Source organism: Balearica regulorum, chromosome 4 (genome assembly GCF_011004875.1).
Source record: "Balearica regulorum gibbericeps isolate bBalReg1 chromosome 4, bBalReg1.pri, whole genome shotgun sequence".
Lineage (NCBI taxonomy): Eukaryota > Metazoa > Chordata > Aves > Gruiformes > Gruidae > Balearica > Balearica regulorum.
Window position 1 is genome coordinate 65,615,686 of NC_046187.1, and position 19,963 is coordinate 65,635,648.

A 19,963-nucleotide genomic window follows, 5' to 3' on the forward strand; every position below is an offset into this window, starting at 1 on the left:
TTCACAAATAATCACTGAACACTACCCAAATTCTGCTAAACACAATGGTAGTGCAACTTGCTGGGGGCATTGCAGGATATATCCCTCAATGGCTGAGAAAAGCTCTTTTAGAGAAGCTCATGATCTAATAAGGTTTTTATCGTTGTTCATGAAGAGGGAAGGACTTGGCTAAAGTAATATCTAATTTATGCAAACACACCTTGTCACCCTACCATAGCTGGTTGCTGGGTTGTTGGGTTTGTTTTTTTGCTTTTGTGCTAAGAATGAGAACTGGCATTTTTCCAAGGAGGTGTGTCAGAGGAAAATGAACATGGCACTGCAGTATCCTATTGTGTTGTAATAGTCTTCCTGGAGACCTGAAGGTGTGTCTCCGCCTTTATAAATATCACGCTGCTTTTACAAGTAGCTCTGATTCTTTTGAAAGAGACGAGTTGCATCAGGAGTTGCATTTGAGTATCTCCAAGCCCTGTGCAAGGTATGTCTTTTGGTTATCTTACTTTTTCACTGTTTCAATTGCAACAGAAGGTTTCTGTCACATCATTATTCATTTTAATGTTATTAGTCGCTGTATTTGCAACAGAAATGTAAGTACTAAATGATGTTCTCTAAAGAGGGTTTTATGGAGTGAAAATCTCTGTGTATAGTATAAGGCATGAAGCAAGACAACTAAGCACTATGCAAAAGCAGGACCTGCTCACAGCTGCTGCTACCTATGTATTCTAGATTCTAAATTTATATAAGTGAAGGTATTTGCAGATAGATGAATGTTGCAATAGGTTCCTTATAAGCATGCCTGTAGATTAATTTCTGCTTTCTAAAATGGATACTTGGCTACAGAAATGGCTATGATGGAAGCATCTGAAAAATATATTTAGGGATCTAATCAACTAAATGCCAGATTGAAACCCTCTACTGTTATGATATGCTTGATCCTGAAAGCTGCTCCATAAAGAGAAACACCTACAGAAATAAACGTGTTCTGTGCAGTTGCAGGGGTCAGCTTGATAATAATTTGCTAACTAGCTACATTTCAAAACTGAAGTTGCATATTTGGCCCTTGAGTTTGGTAATTTTAGACACATCCCAGTACACTGCAGGTATCTTCGAAAGCAAAAAGGTAGTTCTGTTAGCAGGCAAGGCAGTAAAGAATGCACCAATAGTTACTTTTTTGGTGTCTGGAAAGACTACTATATTTTTTTCTTTTCAACAGAAAACTGAAATACTGGCATAACCAGAGAATTAAGACAATTTTCAGGATGCCTAAGAAATAATTCTGCTCAACTTGAAACAAATGGCTTCCTTTCTGCCTGGCATTTTTCTGAAGAGAAGCCAGAGGTTGGAGTCAAATTGCTTATGTGCCACTCACAAGATGGGAGGTCATGGGAACAACAACAGCTTTATATGCTATAACTTGAGATATCCATCTGAGATTGACAAATCGCAGGTTCAAATTCCTTCTCTGACTGCAGAAGAGATTTTAATTAAGGTACCTCAGTCACTGGGCAGTAGCATGTCCTGGGAGTGACTCTTTTCTGTTCCACATTGCATAGGTAATTAAGTAACTGGATCAGAAGGACTTACTCCATAGCCATCTACAGTTCTCAAGGATAATAAGTAATGGTTCTAGAAATTGGGTATTATTCACACAAAGGGCGGAGGATTTTGCCAGTAACATAACTTTAATAGGTATCAAAGAGCAGTGCAATACTATGTCTGAAGTACTGCAACTGTCAAATGGAGTTCAGCATTAAGTGAAAATGTTTTTATGTTTTTGTTTGTTTGTTTTGAAGGCAAATAACAAGGAAAACAGAGACCATGAGGATCAAAAGCTTTGGACTCCTTTGTGTGTTGATTCTGGTCTCCCAGATGCTACTAGCCAACTGTGAAAGACAGAAGGAAAGAAAAAAGGGAAGACAAGGCATAGAAGACAGTGGGAAAAAACCTGAATCTAATCAAGAACATGAAAAAGGGCAGAAGTCAAAAGGAGGAAAATCATCTCCTAAAGGCAAGTTTAAAACCAAAGAAAATGCTGAATGCACCTGGGCAGTGACCAACATGAATGCTCCTACTGTGCACGTAGAGTGCAAGCATGGTAACAGCAAGTTCTGGTGCGAATTCTCTGGAGACCCTTCCACCTGTCCACAGTATGCAGCAAACCAGAAATCCTACTGGAAACAAGTCTCTCGATCCCTAAAGAAGCAAAAGCAGATCTGTCAAGACCCCAAAAGTGTCCTGAAATCTAAAGTATGTAGGAAAGGTCCACAAAGCGCTCATCTCAAGTTGACCCGCTCAAGCCTAGTAGCATTGGTGGGTTCTGCAAAAGGGAACACAGTTCATGTGCAGACTCCAGCAGCTGTCTCTGTGACTGAAAAAAAGCTAGAACACAGTCCTCAAGACTGTGTTGAAGATGTAGATTATATTGATCAGAAAAAGGTGGCTGAGGAATACTGTCCAGAAAGCTTGCTTTCTCTCTGCAACTTTTTTATCACAATGGTGCAAGATAAAAAGTGTTGAGGAAGTGTTTCTAAAGCTCTGCACCGTGAAAGTTCTGGTCTCATCTAAATTACTGCAAACTATTCCAGATTTTATTCTCATGTTATATAGTGTATATAAAAAAAAGGAATATATTTTTCTGATTTTGTATATACACAACAGACTACACTTGACATAGTTGAAGATATAGATTTTATTTGCACGTAAATTGCTACACAAGTGTTACCAATGGATGTTACATACTCTACACAGAAGTATATAAGTGGTCTCCTTGCCCCTCTTTGAGCTGTGCTAGCCAAAGTGATGAATTCAGTGCTATGCACTTCTTGGTTATGTACAATACTGTTGACGTAAAAAATATTGAGAAAGATAAACCTCAAATATTGTCTCTCTCTGTTTAACTAGATTTCTCTGTAAGTGCTAAGCCTTTGTCAAACATTGATCTTTCACAGGATCTAGGCAAAGTGTTGCTTATAAAGCAGTTTTTAAAATACTTCTGCAGCTTTGCAGACTTCAGCTTTCTCAGCCAGTGCAAGCAATGTTTTGATAGGAAACTACATTATCATTAGGTTTTCTTCATTGTGATCATGAAGGGCAACAGATTTCCAGATTTTTTCCATAATTTTGCAAAGCTTCAGCTTTCCAATCTCATCAAAGGATGTCAGAAAACTTTGCAAACTTCAATTCTCTCTTTTCTCCTATTGTATGAAGCACATTGTATTCATTTTCTGATAGGTAAACAGAGATGTGGAGCTAAAATGTCTTATGCAAGTCTGTACATACACCCTGGACTGGACCCCTTACTCAAGCAGCTAAAGCACTTGTGCTCAACACTGCCTGTATGTTCTTTTGAAGTTCCAATGTCTGTTATCTTTATGTATGGACAACACTAATAAATGCTTTTCTATTCATTAAACTTCATCTGTATTTAAAAAAAAAAAAAAAAAAGAAATCCAAACTCAACAAGAATAGAGATTTTGTGTGTATCTAAATGGCGTAGCAAGTTGCTAACCATTTCCCCTTGGATTATCGGGGCTTCATTCTGCTCCTCGTCCCTGTCTTCCAGCTCCAGGGGCTGGGTACCCAGAGAACAGCTGGTTTTACTATGAAAGACTGAGGCAAAGAAGGTATTAAGTACCTCAGCCTTTTCCTCATCCTTTGTCACTTTGTTTCCCTTCGCATCCAGCAAAGGATGAGATTCTCCTTAGCCCTCCTTTTGTTGCTAATGGATTTATAGAAACATTTTTTATTGTCTTTAACTGCAGTAGCCAGTTTAAGTTCCAGTTGGGCTTTAGCCCTTCTAATTTTCTCCCTGAATAGCCTAACGACATCCTTGTAGTTCTCCTGAGTTGTCTGCCCCTTTTTCCAGAGGCCATAAACGGTCCTTTTTTTCCTGAGTTCCAGCCAAAGCTCTCTGTTCAGCCAGGCCGGTCTTCTTCCCCACCAGCCCGTCTTTTGGCCCATGGGAACAGCCTGATCCTGCACCTTTAAGATTTCCTTCTTGAAGAACGTCCAGCCTTCCTGGACTCCTTTGCCCTTCAGGACTGCCTCCCAAGGGACTCTGCCAACCAGACTCCTAAACAGGCCAAAGTCTGCTCTCCAGATGTCCAAGGTGGCAGTTCTGCTGACCCCACTCCTTACTTTGCCAAGAATCAAAAACTCTATCATTTTGTGATTGCCGTGCCCAAGACAGCCTCCAACTGTCACATCACCCACAAATGCTTCTCTGTTCACAAGCAACAGGCGGGGTGCCTTCCCTAGTTGGCTCACTGACAGCTGTGTCAGGTAGTTATCTTCCACACACCCCAGGAACCTCCTGGACTGTTTCCTCTCTGCTGTATTTTATTTCCAGCAGATGTTTGGTTAGTCGAAGTTCCCCATGAGAACAAGGCCTAGCGATTGTGAGACTTCGCCGAGCTGCTTATAGAATATTTTGTCTGCTTCTTCATCCTGGATAGGTGGTCTATAACAGACTCCCACCATGATATCTGCCTTGTTGACCATCTCCCTGATTCTTACCCATAAACACTCAACCTGATCATCACCATTGTCAAGCTGCAGACAATCAAAACACTCCTTAACATAAAGGAGCACCCCACTGCCTCTCCTTCCTTGCCTATCTCTTCTGAAGAGTTTGTAGCCATGCTACTCTGTCTTGTTGCTACAGCAATAAAGGCCCATGCCATTATTTAATATCAGTTAGTATTTTCTTTGCAATGAAGAATAACTTAGCAAAAATACTTACATTTGGATGGAATTCCTCAATAAGATAAACACACAGCTTTGCTTTTTTTTTTTTTTTTTCCTTGGTAGTAGGTGTCAAGCCTTCTTTCACAGGGTTGAAATGATTTTGACAGAGTGGGGAGGAAGACGTGGCATCAGCTTGGACATTAGCCACAGTATTTTAAAGAGGACAGTGTTCTGATGGCTCTCATAAGTACTTCATTTAATATTCATTTATGGTTTTTTGCTACTTATAATATTGTGATCTCTATGTGACTGATGTCTTGAACGTGGCATGCTGCTATTAGTCAGGCAAACTGTGTTTGAGAAGGATTCGGCTGTATTTTACCAAGTTTGAATGGCAAAAAAGAAGGAGGTTCTTTTTACTGAAGTTCCAGCCTCTGCACACCCTGTGGAAACACTGGATATTACCAGGCTGTGCAAGATAAATTTTATTGGACTGATGCCCACAGCAAAGCAAAATTCCAATAAAAAGGGGCATCAGTACTAACTCCTGTGGAGGCTGGAAGCCATTCTGGTGCCAAGCATGGTGGAAAACCAGCTACCAGTTCCTTTTATTAAGGTAGATATGTAAGTATTGAAAGTGCAAGTGAGTTCCAGCTGCTAGACACTTTGTGTGTTGGCCTACACCACTTCTCATTAGGAGATCGTTGAGATAAGAAAGTCAAAAGATGCAGAGGAAGGATTAGGAGCACACATTTGGCTCAAGCATTCATACACTGTAGCAATTAATTATCGAATACCTAATCCAGTATACAAATACCTGCATAACAGTCCCGGATCCCAACCAGAGCATTGGGCTGGGCTGGCTTAAGAGGCTCAGTTGCTCCAGATGTTTTGGAAAATGTCCAGTCCTAACTACCCTGAGCTGCTGTTACCTTCATGAGTACTGCAGTAAGTACTTTGTTGCCTGAAGTGCGATCCGCCCTGTTCCGGGTTGCCAGGAGGCACTGCTCTCCCTCTGGCTGCCAGCCAGCCAGGCACACGGAGCCAGTGACATATCCCTGAGCAAATTCCAACCCAAGATTCCAGAGCTGTGAGTTACATCTTGCGTGCAGGACTGTCAGCGCCTGGACCCACGTGCTGGAGCTGCACGCTCCTCTCCAGGGATGTATTACATTTCTGCTGCTTCGTCTTCTTGATTTCTTTCAGGACAGATTTTATCTTCACGCACGGCTATTTGCAGGAGGAAAATGTGCTCAACCTCAACAGTTCCCAGGTGCATTTCACCTACGATGCATGCAGTTATTCCAGTATCCTACAAGGACAGTGTGGAGCATCAGGAGAAAAAGGAGATCTCCATGCAGCTTTTTTCCTTGGAAGGTGGGCTAATGTGAGAATGCAGATCTCAAAACTGTCTCAACCAAAGGATGGATTTTTTAACTTCTGTGGGTATGTAGTTTTAGCTGTTCTTCAGAAGGGCACATTTCAGAATAGCAGGGTCTGAGGAAAATATATCTGGAGACTAAATTCATGAGCAGCCTTTTCTGTAATTGCACAGACCACAAGTCTAGGACTAAGTGCATCTAAGTTCTCATTCCACTTACCAAGCCTTGTGTTTCAGTCCTACATTTACAAAGCAATCACTGACAGCAATTACATATGAGTCGCTTTCTTATGGGCATTTACAGAGCCAGTTGGGTCAGTATAACTTTGGTGCTTCTGGAGTCAGGCTGGTTAGGATAAAGAAAACATTTCCTACCATTCTTCATCTTAGGATCTGTGGTCATTATGAAAAAGTTCACAGCTGAGCTCTATTCTGTACTTCTTTTCCCCAGGTGCACCAGTCGTCATTGTGTCAAAACTTATGTTTGAATAACTTGGAATAAAGGTGGTAGTGATTTTTCCAACACCTTCTATAGCAGGGCAAGAAGGAACACAGTGAAGGAAAACAATGAATGGATTTCAATTATGTCTGTGCAGCCCCAGCCCTCTGTCCTACCACATTGAAAACATAAGGATCTCTGCTTTCTTAGCATCAACGTGAGTTATGGAAAAATCAACCCTGTTTTACACCTGGGAAATGAGGTATAGGAAGGCTGGATCACCTTGACAGTCATGGGGAGAAAATCAGTGGCTGAATCAGGAACTTGACAGAGGTCTTCAGAGTTCCTTTCTCACACCTCATGATTAGATCATTCTGCACACGAACTACATGTATTTGGTCTTGAAAATATCCAACTAACTTCTAGGTATTTTTAAATTGTTAGGAGTATCTTTGGGAAAAAGTAGCTTACTTTCTAGGCCATATAGTTTGTTTCTCCAGACAACTCTGGGTATTATGATTTGAATACTTATTTGGAAAGAAGGATAGGGCTTTTGAAGACAGGAAACTCATTCTAGCTTCAAAGATAAAGAAGTTTCAGTGAGTTTCCCTGCTCTTGCAATGTGGAATATGTATACATTTGGTAACTGCTTTAGACTATGGATGATCTTTTTAGGTGGACCCAATCCCCACATACTCCCACAAATTCACAAACTCTCACAAAACTCTGGAGAGTCAAAAATGGATTTTTTTATAACAGGGGAGAGAAAAAAATGAAAGTTAAGAGTTTTTCCAAAGTTATATCCTCATATGTGACAGTCTTATCTAGAAAATTTTAGAAGTATTTCTGTATTCACTAGGAAATAGGGAGACATTGTTAATGCCCAGCAAAAAGCTCTGACAATGCAGTACTACTTAAGAATCTGTAAAATTTCAGCTCCTTTAACTTATAAAGTTTTTATTCTTTTATTATTTTCTGCAGTGTATTTTCTTCTCGCTTTCACACACAATTTCATTTGAATGAGTTTCCGTTCCTTTTGCAATCTCCTTTATTCATTTACCACTTTGGCGACAGTACAGATTACATATCTAATCTCCTATGTTGCGCGACTACTTGTAGGAGAATAGAGCTGAGTGACTCAACCTTCCTGCTTCCAGGAGTGCCCTACCCTCCTCTTCCCCTGAGGGGGCCAATGAGTACCTACCGCCTGATATCACCTCACCTGAATTTGACCAACCATAGCAGAGACTGAGTGTTCAGGCAAGACACATTTTACACTGCTGTGCTCAATCCATGTAGACGTAGCTGAACCTAGATAATAAATTCCACTCCCTTTTCCACCTTTACCTTATTTTTTTCTGATGCTGCCTTGAGCAAGGCAGCTCTATACTTGTTGGTAGCTGCTGCACCTCACCCATGCCTTTGCCTGGTTTTCATTCTATTTCAATATATTGTATTCTTTGTTCCCCTAGGCTATTTCCAAGAACGATACCACTTTGATTAGCACACTGGGAACTGATGATACAGAAAAATCCAGCTTCAAGGATGGGAAATTCATCAGATTCCAGTCTGCAAAGGTTCCTTGCAAAGTTGTCTCTAGGGTGGTGTCACCATCCCATCCCTGGCTGGAACTTCCTTCCATTGCCATTACTGTAGTGAGACAATATGGGATCACACATAAAGACAGAGGACTGGTTGTGTCACAAAGCTTTTTACCTGTTTGTAAAGCTACTACTAGCAGAAGAGGATGCATTAGGGCCTAGCTTATCTCCTTAACAAGGATTTATGTAACAGGTTTTTCCGGAAAAATGCTCCTATCCATGTAAAGTATGTGTTTTATTCAGCTACTAGAACTTCTTCCAAAGTTGCTTATTGACACCACCAGAAAGTTGTTTTAAGACAAAGTGATAATGAGTAGGTGGAAGAACTGTGAAGACTTCCCAACAAGTTGTTGCTACCTGGCTGCCTCAGTCACTGATCATACCAGGCCCCATGTAGGAACAATAGACTTAATTAACCTGAAGCTCCCAGTGGGCTGTGGAAGTCTCGCACTGATTTCCAAGCAACAGACACACACATCAAAGGGACTTTGTTATACAATGAGAGCCTGCAACATGTTCAAAACTGTCTGTGAGTGTGCACATATAAGCATTCTGTGGTGCTTTGTGTGTGCCAAGGAAGGGGAGAGTTGTTCCAGTCAGCCAGAACGTTTGATCTTAAGATGAATCGTAAAATCCAGGAGTTACAATATTATCTGTAACAGGAATGTGTTCTATACATCCATAATATGTGCACTAATTATATGTAATGAGTAGGTTTAGATAATAGAATATTATTTATATAATACGAGCTACCTTTACATCTATTGCCTGAAGGTGATGTGGTTTCTAGAGTCACTCTCGAGGTGGGGTGATTCCCTGGAAAAATCTCGGACTGCTTTTTGGCTACTCCACAGCATCTGAATGCCTACAGATGTACGTGCCTTGGCAACTCTGTTCCTGCTCCTTGTTCCAAAGGGCTCTCCAAAGGATGGCTGCAGTTCTTCCCTGCAGTGCAAGCTTCCAGGGAATTTTGTGTCTTGTCTCTCTTATGCCTGCAGGCATGAACATGATCTTTGCTCTGTACATGTGGCAGCCTACGGACCTCAGCGTCCTATAGGGAGGGCTCCGGTTAAGTGTTGATCTCAGAGACTCTATTCCTCACATGTGCAGATGACACAGAAGTGAGCTAAAGAGGTCAGTTTGCAGACAGAGAAAAGCTGTGACATTAGGGATGCTGGTTGGGGTGTGATTTCAGATGAAATCTTGTATCTGAAAAAATACTCAATCAAAGCATTAAGGGTTGCATGTGCTGCTGCAGATGGGATGTTCAGTCTAACAACACTCCGCTTGGGTTAACAATCAGGGTGCTGGTTGTACGGGGTCGTTAGAGCTCCCAGGTCACTAACATTGTAAGGGTGAAGATGTTAGCTGATGATATCCTGGCCAGTGTACAGCTAGGTAAAGCCCAAACTCTTCTTAGAATTTCAATCAGATGCAGCTTTTTTTCACCACCTTAAACTGCTTTGAGCTCTGACTGCTAATATTTAGGTGTGGTGATTTTACTTAGGCAGGGAGCTGGGAGGATATTTATTGAAGTTCCCCAAGCCTGAAGGAAGACCAGTTGTTACGGCAATTTCCAACTGTTATTTAGAGAGAAGGCAAAGGGAAAATTAAAAGTGAGGGTGTAAAAACAAGAGCAGGAAATCTGCTGATTTTAGAGAGTTAATGTTAACAGTTAGAATCAATCTCCTTATCCAATGTATTTATCTTGGATGTTCTTGTGCTTGATGTTTCTTTTATACTACAACCCATAGAATCCTGTGAAAACGTGAGTATCTTAGCTTTCATTCAAATAAAGGAATAGTCCAGCCCTCCTAATATGAGCCAGGCTTAAAAACACAGCCAAGTCCACAACAGCAGTTCAAAACCCAAATGCCAAATACAAAGGCCCTATTTACTCCCTTAAAAATTACATTCTAACTTTATCTGACAAGAGTGCCCTATGACTTTTACGTGCTTCAAATTGGTAAAATGCAGGGAGAGGTTCCAGGCAATGGAGTGGGAGCAGTATTAATAGAAATGACATTTGTAAACTTGACTTGTTTTTTTCAAACTAAAAGGAGAAAAAATGTACATGCAAAAGAAATGCTAAGTAATTATCACATGAGATTCTGTAGGTGTGACGCTTAGTAATTAATAAAAATATAACTCACAGAAAACATAGACCGGTAATTTATGTCTACTTTGATTTCATTGTATTTTATTCAGAGTATAAAAGTATATAATATTCAGCTCATAAAAACATATTAAAAAAAGTTCTATCCTCATAATTAAAAGGCTTTGAAGAATAGCGTATGTTGCTACATTATGAAGGGGGAGGGGGAAAAAAAAAAGACCTATTTTAACATACAATAATTTTACTTCCAAAAGTATAGCAAAGAGCTGTCATGGTATTAAAAGGACTTCTCAGAACCTGAGTATGTAGTTTTTTTTTGGAGTACGTTTCCAAACAAGTTCGAGTGGAGTTTCCTTTTTCAAAAGCTGGCAATGTTTAGCGGGATGCCACTGCTGTCATATATAATATTTCTTGCTTGACATTATGAGCCTACCCCTTATCTTCAGGTGGATATTCAAGTACCAACTTGTTTTACAGACTTTTGGGACAATGAAAAAAACCAAAGAAGACATACATAAACCAGGATCACTCCAGAAGCACGTCACACAAATTTATGTCTCCTTCCTCTCTAAGAAGAATAGATGAAATATGAGTCAGGGGTGTATGAAAAAAAAAACCAACCAAAAAAAAACCAACCAAAAACCAAAAAACCCAAACCAAACAACCCCAAACCAGAATTGTATTAGAGCAGGTTTAGTGAAGCTTGGTGAGACATTACAAACTTCTGAACTGGCAGGTGCTTGTTGTTTTTTTGAGCCCTTCCCCTTAAAAACTGTAGGCATTTCTTTTTCCTAATTTTGTTCTGGTTTGGTTTGGTTTTGTACCTAGTACTGCAGCACTGAGGTCACCTTGATGACAGAATTGAGGCTTTAATTAGGAGCTGATGATACCAGCTCATGCCTGCATGGTTCATCTGGATTTGCCCCATGCTTGCTCCTGTAGACAGTTCTGGGAAGACTATAGCTAACATTTCCATTAGTATATTGGCTTCAGTTTTTGGAAGCAGGACAAGGTTTACTTAGAGATGAAAACTAACTTACCTTCCTACAGAGCACCAGTCTACACATCACCCTTCCTATCCCTTGCCAAATGAATGTTGAATTTGGCTTCTCATTTGCATTTGAAAACTTTGTATTTGTATTTCTTGAGAGGGCCTGTGTTTTCCTCCTGAGGTCCACACATTTATACAAAACCACTGTTTTCACGGACACGCGTCTAATCAATACTAATGGAGCTCCTCTGGAATGACATAAGTACTCCTGAGAAGTAAATTTGGCTAATAGCCTATCATTAGGACTAATTTTATTCTTTGAAATAGCTACTGTAATTTACTATTGACCAGTAAGCCCGAGGTGGCCAAATAGTTAACTGCTTTCAAATAGAAATAATTGAATAACTGAAAACAGGACCAAAGGAGAAAGTAGCAAAGACACAAAAATTTACTGTCAACAGCTCTCTCTTTGTTAATGTAAAGAAGTGTCATATTTTTTAGGTTTCTTCATGAAAACAAGACACAACTGCTGCCATGGGCAGGCAGGTGTTCAGCCATCTCCAGGAAAGCAGGGCTTCATCACGTGTAACGGTGACCTGGGAAGACAAACACCATCGCTCCTAACGCTGCCGCCCCCTGCCCCCCTTCCCCCAAGCTCCTTATAAACTGAGCATGATGTCATATAGTGTGGAATATCCCTTTGGTCAGTTTGGGTCACCTGTCCTGTCTGTGTCTCCTCCCAACTTCTTGTGCACCCCCAGCCATCCCGCTGGCAGGGCAGTGCAAGAAGCAGAAAAGGCCTTGGCCCCGTGTAAACACTGCTCAACAATAAGTCCATAGAACAAAAACATCTCTATATTATCAATGCTGTCTCCAGCACAAATCCAAAACATATCCCCACACTAGCTACTATGAAGAAAATCAATCCTCTCAGCTGAAACCAGGACAATTATATAACCAGTCATGTGAGCAGAAATGTATGGAAAAAGGCAACTTAAAATTTTATGCTTACAGAAACTATATAAATTATGTAAAATAGTTGTGAGCCTAAAAAGATCTCAGTGTATTCATTCTGGCTGGTATTGTGACTGGGACTTCCAGTTACCATGGAGTGTTATTCCCACACTGCTCGCTCCTGACTGTTGTTGATGACGGGAAGTTCTTAAGGGTGTCATTCCCTTGTAGCCTAGAGCTCACACTGATCATTGGTAGTGAGCAATAGTCTCACCCAATGCCTGCTATTATGTCACAATATCCTTCCTAATTTAAGTATAGAAAGAAACAGACTTCACTGTTTGTAGTAACACTTGAAATGTTTGTTTTCTTTAGGCTTGTTCCCACTAGTTTAAATGTTCTCGTTACTGCAATCAACTATGATGAGTGACTGCTCGTCATAGTCACCTCAGATTTCATCTACCAATTGCAGGTGTGCAAGAGACTACAACATATCTGCTGTTTGTTAGAAACGCCTTTGAGACTAGACAGTCCTGTGGTCCTATTTTCTCTCCTTTATTTGTGGTGATAAATGTTTCCAAATGCAGCAGGGGGGTTGGAACTAGATGATCTTTGAGGTCCCTTCCAACCCTAACCATTCTATGATTCTATGATTCTATGCCTCTGGTCCTTAGAAGTCAATCTATAGGGTCTAAAACTTGACCTCTGAACTCTGAATGTCATAAGAAAAGATATTTTCATGGAATCTGTAAGTCTTAGGATTTGATCTGTCAGCTGATGAGTTAGAGGTAACTGAATTATGCTTCAGAGCTCTGATGGAGGGTGTGTAGTGCTCTTTCTACTAAATCACCAAACACACATACTGCTGGTGCACAGGAAACAACAAATAATGGGCACAATCTGAGCAGTGTGTTGCAGTGCAGATCATTCAGGGGCCTCAGGGGCTTCTGAGTGGAGGTATAAAAGAAATCTCCTTTGAAAATCATTGTAGAAAAACAATTACCAGTGCTCCTCTTGTACCAAGTTGATTTATTGCACATTGGATATGCATCTATCTGGCAACAAGCAGCACATTTGAACAATGCTTTCTTTGCTCTTTCCAGAAACCAACTTCACTGAGATTTGAGGAGACCTCCCATTGAGATGCTAGTATGCAGTGAAGTCGGCATGATGAAGGCTTCATTACTGGTGAGCTGCCAGGTAAGATTCAGCTTGGAAAAGGAGCTTGAAAAATATCCTTTTTCACCCCTGAGGAAATTAATGTGCCTCTTTTGTGGTCAGCATCTCAAAATCTTTGAGCAGTGGATGCAGTAAATGAAACAAGCTGGCAATCCCGGCCACCATTGTGTGGAGACTTTCAAAATGCACATGCCATGACTTCAATTTTCTGTACAATTCAAAAAGTTTCATGTCTTCTACATCCAATTTCAATCACTCAATTCTGTATGTTGCACTAAAGAAATAACTTCCTTGGCCCCACCATTGCTTTAGACTTCAAGACTATGCTCTCAGCTGAGCAGGTCTGCAGTATCCATCCTGCCTTGGAAACCAAACAGCATGCTCCAAGTGAGCTCCCATAGATGGAGGCGAGTCCCTTCCGTGTGCCTTGCAGCTGAACTTTACTTGTGCTTGCCACTGTAGGGAAGACATGAATTCAGCTTAAATGCTGTTGGAATAGTCCTGCAGTTATCACAAAGGTGTACATATAAAAAATTCAGCCTTTGCCCAAAATTTTGGAAAAAATCAAAGAGCAGTAATAATATAACAAGATGAAGCAATGGTACCTGCTGCTAAGCATTTGGTATAATGGCCATTCATATGAAGATATGGATCAAATGTGGAATTAAATACTCAAACAGTCATGCCTAAGACTTCAGTTTAGTCAAAAGCCTACAATTTTTCATTATTCATTCATTATATATCATCTGATAATGAAGAAAGATGAAGTGCCTCAAGATATATGAGGGACATGTTGGACTGCATACTAACCAAATCTTTGCATTGTTTAGTTGCAAGTAGCAGCACAGAGTATCCTGATAAGGAAAGCTGTTGGCTTTTTGGATCAGCAGTGACAAGGCCTGGGACAGGAATAAGATGGGAAATAACGAGGAGCAGCAGAGCAATAGTGATGGTGATGCCCAGCAGTGTTGCAGAAGGCATGGGTTTAACTCGCCAGCAATCCTGCACAGTCATTCTCAACCAGAAGGGCTATATGACGATAGCGAATACCTTGTTTGCTAGCAATAGAGCAGAAACCTGTTATAATAAATACTGCAGAGTTAGGGGAAAAGAGAAATGTGTTGCAGCTTGATTTTCCTTTGGGGAAATAAACTAAAGAGCAATGTGAGTGGACTTGCCTAAACTTCATCTCTTTCTCCATCAAGAAGTGTTATGGATTTCTGTGAGGACTTCAGGCATTTACCTGGGATTCTGAACATGTAATAGTTCAAACAGAGCCAAAGGAAAACAGCACAGGCATAGTATGTTAATAAATTCTGGACATTCTGGTGTTGTTTCACATGCCATCTGCAACCAGAGTCAAGTACGGTAGTTTTTTTAGAGGAAACACAGAAATCAGCGATAAGCCTGGAGCAGCTTCAGGAATCTGTGATACCAATGCTAATCTTATCTGTGCTACTTGCAACTTAGACGCATACCTTTGATGTGTGCTATTGTCCAAGGTCCTATAGGTCACAGATTGAGTTTCTGTTATTCCTGTGCTATTTCCATGAAAGACCCAAAACTCATAAAATAATCCCATGCTTTACAAGCAGCATATTGTCCACAGAACCTGCTGATGTTGGTCCTGTCTGCAGAAAATGATAAAATTATAAAATTATAAAATTAAAGCTGAAGCTGACAGGTCAAAATCTAACATTACTCACCCATTACTTGCTTAGTACTATTGCCAGAAACTTGCCAGTAGTATTTGCCTTTACCTGAGGCTATCTTGTGAATTTTACAGACAGAAATATCCCAAGAAACAATGTTTTCTATAGAGAACAGTTTGTTCTGTTTCAGTTGGTAAAAAGAGTTGTAGTTTTGTGTTAAGATACTGTATTCATGATGGGGAAAACTATAATTACAATAGTACAAGTTCTTCATATCTTGAGTATGCTATTCTGTCATCACAATTACTAATACATGTATATTACCAATAAATCTATAGTATTTCATTCAGGCACTGAATTTGGATTTAAATTCCCTCCATCTGCCATTATGCTGAGCATCACAAAAATGCGGGTGTTTGGAGGGCATTGCTGGGTGCTAAATGGGTAAGTAGTGAGAGAAGCTGGCTAATCCCACACTCCTCAGACTGCAGTTATGGCTGCAGTGTGCCTGGTGAAACCTTCTAGAGATTATATACTTTTTTCCAAGCATTAACCTTTTCTAAGGCCTACATATTCTTAGGCATAACTGAAAATCCTGACAATCACACCAGGAAGAAAAATTTACCACTACCAATGATGCATCACATTTTGTCACTCCTCCTTCAGCTTTTTCTTTCTGGGAAAAGTTTGGTCTCTGGTGACAGAGCTCCTATCCAGCCCCTGGGGGATTTTTTCCCACAGTGATTCCTGTTTTCCCTTCCTCAGGTCTGAGACGCTGGAGCAGGCTCAGGGAATGGCTGGTGCTCTCCTACTCTGGGTAGTCTTTCACTGCCAGCACTGATCTTCAAAATGGTGTCCGTGATGAATTCTGGTACGGCATGGATGGGGCTGCTGTAGCACAGTCACTACATGAAGGGTGCCGCTCCATGCACACGTGTGGGAGCTGGACTGTTTCCTGGTTGGACTCAGAACTGGGGACAAAGCAGCACAAAAGGCCAGGTTCTGTCTCAGTAATGATTAACTGGAATATCCATGTCAATACTAAGCAGACTTTTAACTGAGTTCAGATAGTAATGACACTCTTATCTCTGGCTCAGGACATTGCAACAGACTCTGCTGTGGGTTTATTGACCAGTAGGTGCCTATCAGCTCATGGGACAGCCCAGGCACGTTCTACTTTTGCTGTCACTAATATTTAGTACAACTCATGTGCTGCTGAAAATAGTACTGGAGGAGATATATAAATAATTTCTTATCCATTTTTAATTTACTGTGTCAAGTTTTATAATGCCAAGACTTGGCCAAAGTAACCTTGCCTGAGCTAATTGAACATAACGTCAAGGAAAAGAGTGGCGATTTTAGAAATGCAGAATGGTGTATTTCTGTTATGGGACTGTATAATTTTTGACATTGTAATTAAAAAGCAATTACTTTTGCACTGATACAATTTGTCATGCTGTAAATCACCAGATCAAAATCAATCATCTCCCAATACATCATCTCTGTGCCGCTTACTTTAAGGTAATATTGTGAGACTGTGAACATGAGCAATCCAAACCAAAAGGACATGGAATATTAAGTGACTTCCCTCCTCTTCTTTGAAATGTCAATAATCTCTTTTTTACTTCAATGTTCAATTATATCCCACAGCCCACATGCTTGTGCCTTTTGTCTGCTTTACTTACGCGTGTCTCCATTTTCCTGGGGAATGGAGAAGAAATTGGGCATAAACAGGAAAAATGAGTAGAATTATGGTCAGGTGGAACATGTCTGGCACTTGAGCGGGGTTGGGGTGTTAAAGAGGACTATAGAGCATCAGCAGGTCTACAGCTATGTTTCCTTGACTTTCCGTGCTTCAATTTAGTGTTTAGATTAGGAAGGATCTCAGACATTGGCAAAGAGCTTTCTAACTTGCCAGGATTGTTGTTCTTTTCTTGGTAAATTGAGATAGTGTTATGTTGATGATGGTGACGGCTTTTTTGTTGTCAGGAAAGGTAATAAGTAAAGCTTGATACACATAATTTGTATTTGCAGGTATATTGCTATGTAGAAATTCTTTTTCTCAAGAAGGTTGGAGTGACAAAATGCTTGGATTAGAAAAGAAATATCAACTTGTTATAGTTCTATTAAGGCAGAATGTTTGGGCTAATAATTAAAGGGAAAGATAATTTTATAATGAACTAACCATGGTAGAATGATAAGAAAGTATTCTGGTGTTAAATTTGAAAAAAATCTTGCCTGCCATAATGTGTTAATTAATGTTATGAAAATTAATATGTGTAATAGATTAAATGAAAGACATAGTTGGAAGAGAGGTTCCCTGAACCTTTTCTGCAGTTGAGTATTTTGACCACAATGTCCACCCACTTCTGCTTGTTAAGAGTAACAACTGAGTTGGTTTTCAGTAGTAGAGAATCTGCCTCTCGACTTTGTTCCAACAAACCCGTGAGTACTATGACTGACTCATCAGTGATAAACACAATAAAAGCAGGGATTTAATTTCATTGAATGTCAGTCTAATCCAACAGTCAACATGCTGCAGAGGATATAAGATGTCTCTTTGCACTACAAGAATAATAAAAAATGGGATAGGGTGCAGTAAAAAGTCAAAGATTCTAGCAAATGTATCATCCTGACATGTTTACAAAGCTTAATCTCTTTAATTCACAAAAAAAAAAAAAAAAAAAGAAGTGTCTGGATTAAGGATTACTTTCAGGAGGAGAAGCTTGCCTTGCCCACAAGACAAAAGATCTTTAGCACAGGATACAGATACAAGAAGAAGTTGCTAGAACCTGAATACAAGCAAAGTATAAATTAATTTCCAATAATGGTACTGACTAATTACTGGAACAGTTTACCGTGGGAAGCGTGGATGCTTTATCGCCTCATGCTATCAGAGAGCAGGAGGCTAGTGCCTCTCTGCAAAGGTTGCATTAGCCTAAAGCACGGTTTGAGGACAGAGCAGAGGCATGATACAGGATGAAACTAAAAAGCTGTAGTATTCATAGGATCAGCTTAGACATTATGATAACCCTCATAATCTTAAAATTTTAAAATATCAACTTATCATTCCTCCCGTTCAGGCAGGAAATCTCAAATTTGGAGATTAAATTGTTTGCCCAGTGTCATATAGCAAGTCCCTAGTAGCCCTAGCAATGAATTCCTATCCAAAAGAAAATGTAGTTGATTAATGAAAAAAGGATTAAAGCATCCCCGGGCTTGCTTAAACTTATCAAGCTGTATGTTAATCTTTCACTTCCTCACGTGAAGCAGCCCCACATGTCACATATCAGAAGTGTCTGCTATTACTCATGAAAGTTATGAGCCTCTGATGAAAAATTGTGGAAACTGTCACTGTCTTCTTGCGTCCTGTTTTTAGTAATATTTTTAGTATAAGGAATGAGCTATTATCCATATTACTAATTTGTTTATTTCTGTAATTTATGTCTGTCTAGACCACTTCTTAGTCTTTTCTTAATGTTTTCCTGCTGTAAAACAAACATATAGCCACATACTGATGTTGAAAGTCTGACTTCAGGGGAAGCAAAGCTGGCTCCTTCTGGTCACCTAACGTTCTATGTAGGGTATTATAGCACAAAAACATGGCTCTGCATAGGGCCTCATTGTCAAGAAGTTTATTATCTATCCCAGTGCAGCTCCAACTGACTGTTTAGTGACTTACACATCCACTCCGTGTCTGACCCACAGAGAATGTAATTTTGGTAATGTTCTCTGACAGGAGACCTTTTGGTCAAGCTCCCAAGTTTCAGACTTCAGCTGCGGAAGTCCCAGGTCTAATTGCAGTGCAGTGCTATTGATTTGATTAGTATTTCAAGAACAGTAGGAATGGAAAAAAAGTTTTCCCTGGAGTTTGTCCCAGTCCTGTGCAAACCATTAGTGTAACTTTCCTATATTGACTAATTTCTGGATTTTCAATTTCAATAAGAGAAAAAACCCCACACCATTTAAGCTACCTTTAAACTATTTATGGTGTAAATATAATTTACACTTGTTGTATTTTTACTCCATTAGGAAATAAGAAAGAAATTGTAAGCCTTTTTGCCATCGTGGCACAAACAATTATGGCTGTGTTGCTGAAAGTAAATTGGCAAAAAAAATCTAACCTCAGCATGTGCACAAAAAGAAAACCCTAAAGCAAGCATATATGGTCTCAGTCTTGAAAATGGAGGCAGCCAGTAGAACACAACCTATGAAATGGAGGTATCAGATTAATAACAGCATTTTTTTCTCTAGCGCTGTATTAGATTTTCTAACTGGTTGCATTTGATGTGCTTGAAAGACTGCATTATCACACAGTCAGTTCCTGAAATGGTCAGCGAATTTTAGAATTGTGGCTTTACATACTCAGAAAATGGATTGTGAAATTATGATTTTAAATATTTTGCAAAAACCTTTCATCTGTTCTAACTGAGAGGATGTTTAGATGTCCTTTTCTGTTTGGGAATATTTCTCACAGGGAATCATTTTATGATTTGGATTCATTTTATACAACTTTAGCCACCTGACAGCTAATTTTATAAATTTGAGCTAATAATCTAGGCAACTTTCATAGTGGGGAGGGATAAGAAGCTTCTGTTAGAGTGTGCATCATCCCCCTAGAGCAGAGCAGGGTAACAGCTTTCAGGAGATGCCTTGGTTGTCCCTTTGACTGTAGATAAGGCCTGTACAATCAGGTGACTAACCTTAAATGACACAAATCCTATCATCTAAAGTATTTAGTATGGATTTTAACCCTCTCCACTCTGTTCTCCCTCAATGCACGCCCAGCTCCCAGTAGTGAAATGAATGAGGGTTAAGGTAGCTGTATTGCTGTGAAATGTGCTGGTGTGGAGCAGATCCTGGTGTTACGTGCTTCTTGGCTCTTTGGATTTGGGCAAGCGGTGCCACACGAGAAAGGAGGAACAGTGAGCAGGCAGCTGCCCTCTCCCGCTGCACAATGAGAATAA

General features: G+C 40.1%; 1 protein-coding gene across 1 annotated transcript; it reads left to right on the forward strand.

The window, feature by feature from the left end:
- The first annotated feature begins 415 nt into the window (after window positions 1-415).
- FGFBP1 (fibroblast growth factor binding protein 1) lies at window positions 416-3,450 on the forward strand. The gene is made up of 2 exons (XM_075750747.1): window positions 416-475; window positions 1,791-3,450. The coding sequence occupies exon 2, from the start codon at window positions 1,816-1,818 to the stop codon at window positions 2,512-2,514; it is 699 nt and encodes a 232-aa protein (XP_075606862.1). The 5' UTR covers window positions 416-475; window positions 1,791-1,815; the 3' UTR covers window positions 2,515-3,450.
- Window positions 3,451-19,963: the final 16,513 nt, after the last annotated feature.

Excerpts from the sequence above, each read along its gene's own strand:
- FGFBP1 (XM_075750747.1), top strand. The coding sequence starts at position 1,816 with ATGAGGATCAAAAGCTTTGGACTCCTTTGTGTGTTGATTCTGGTCTCC.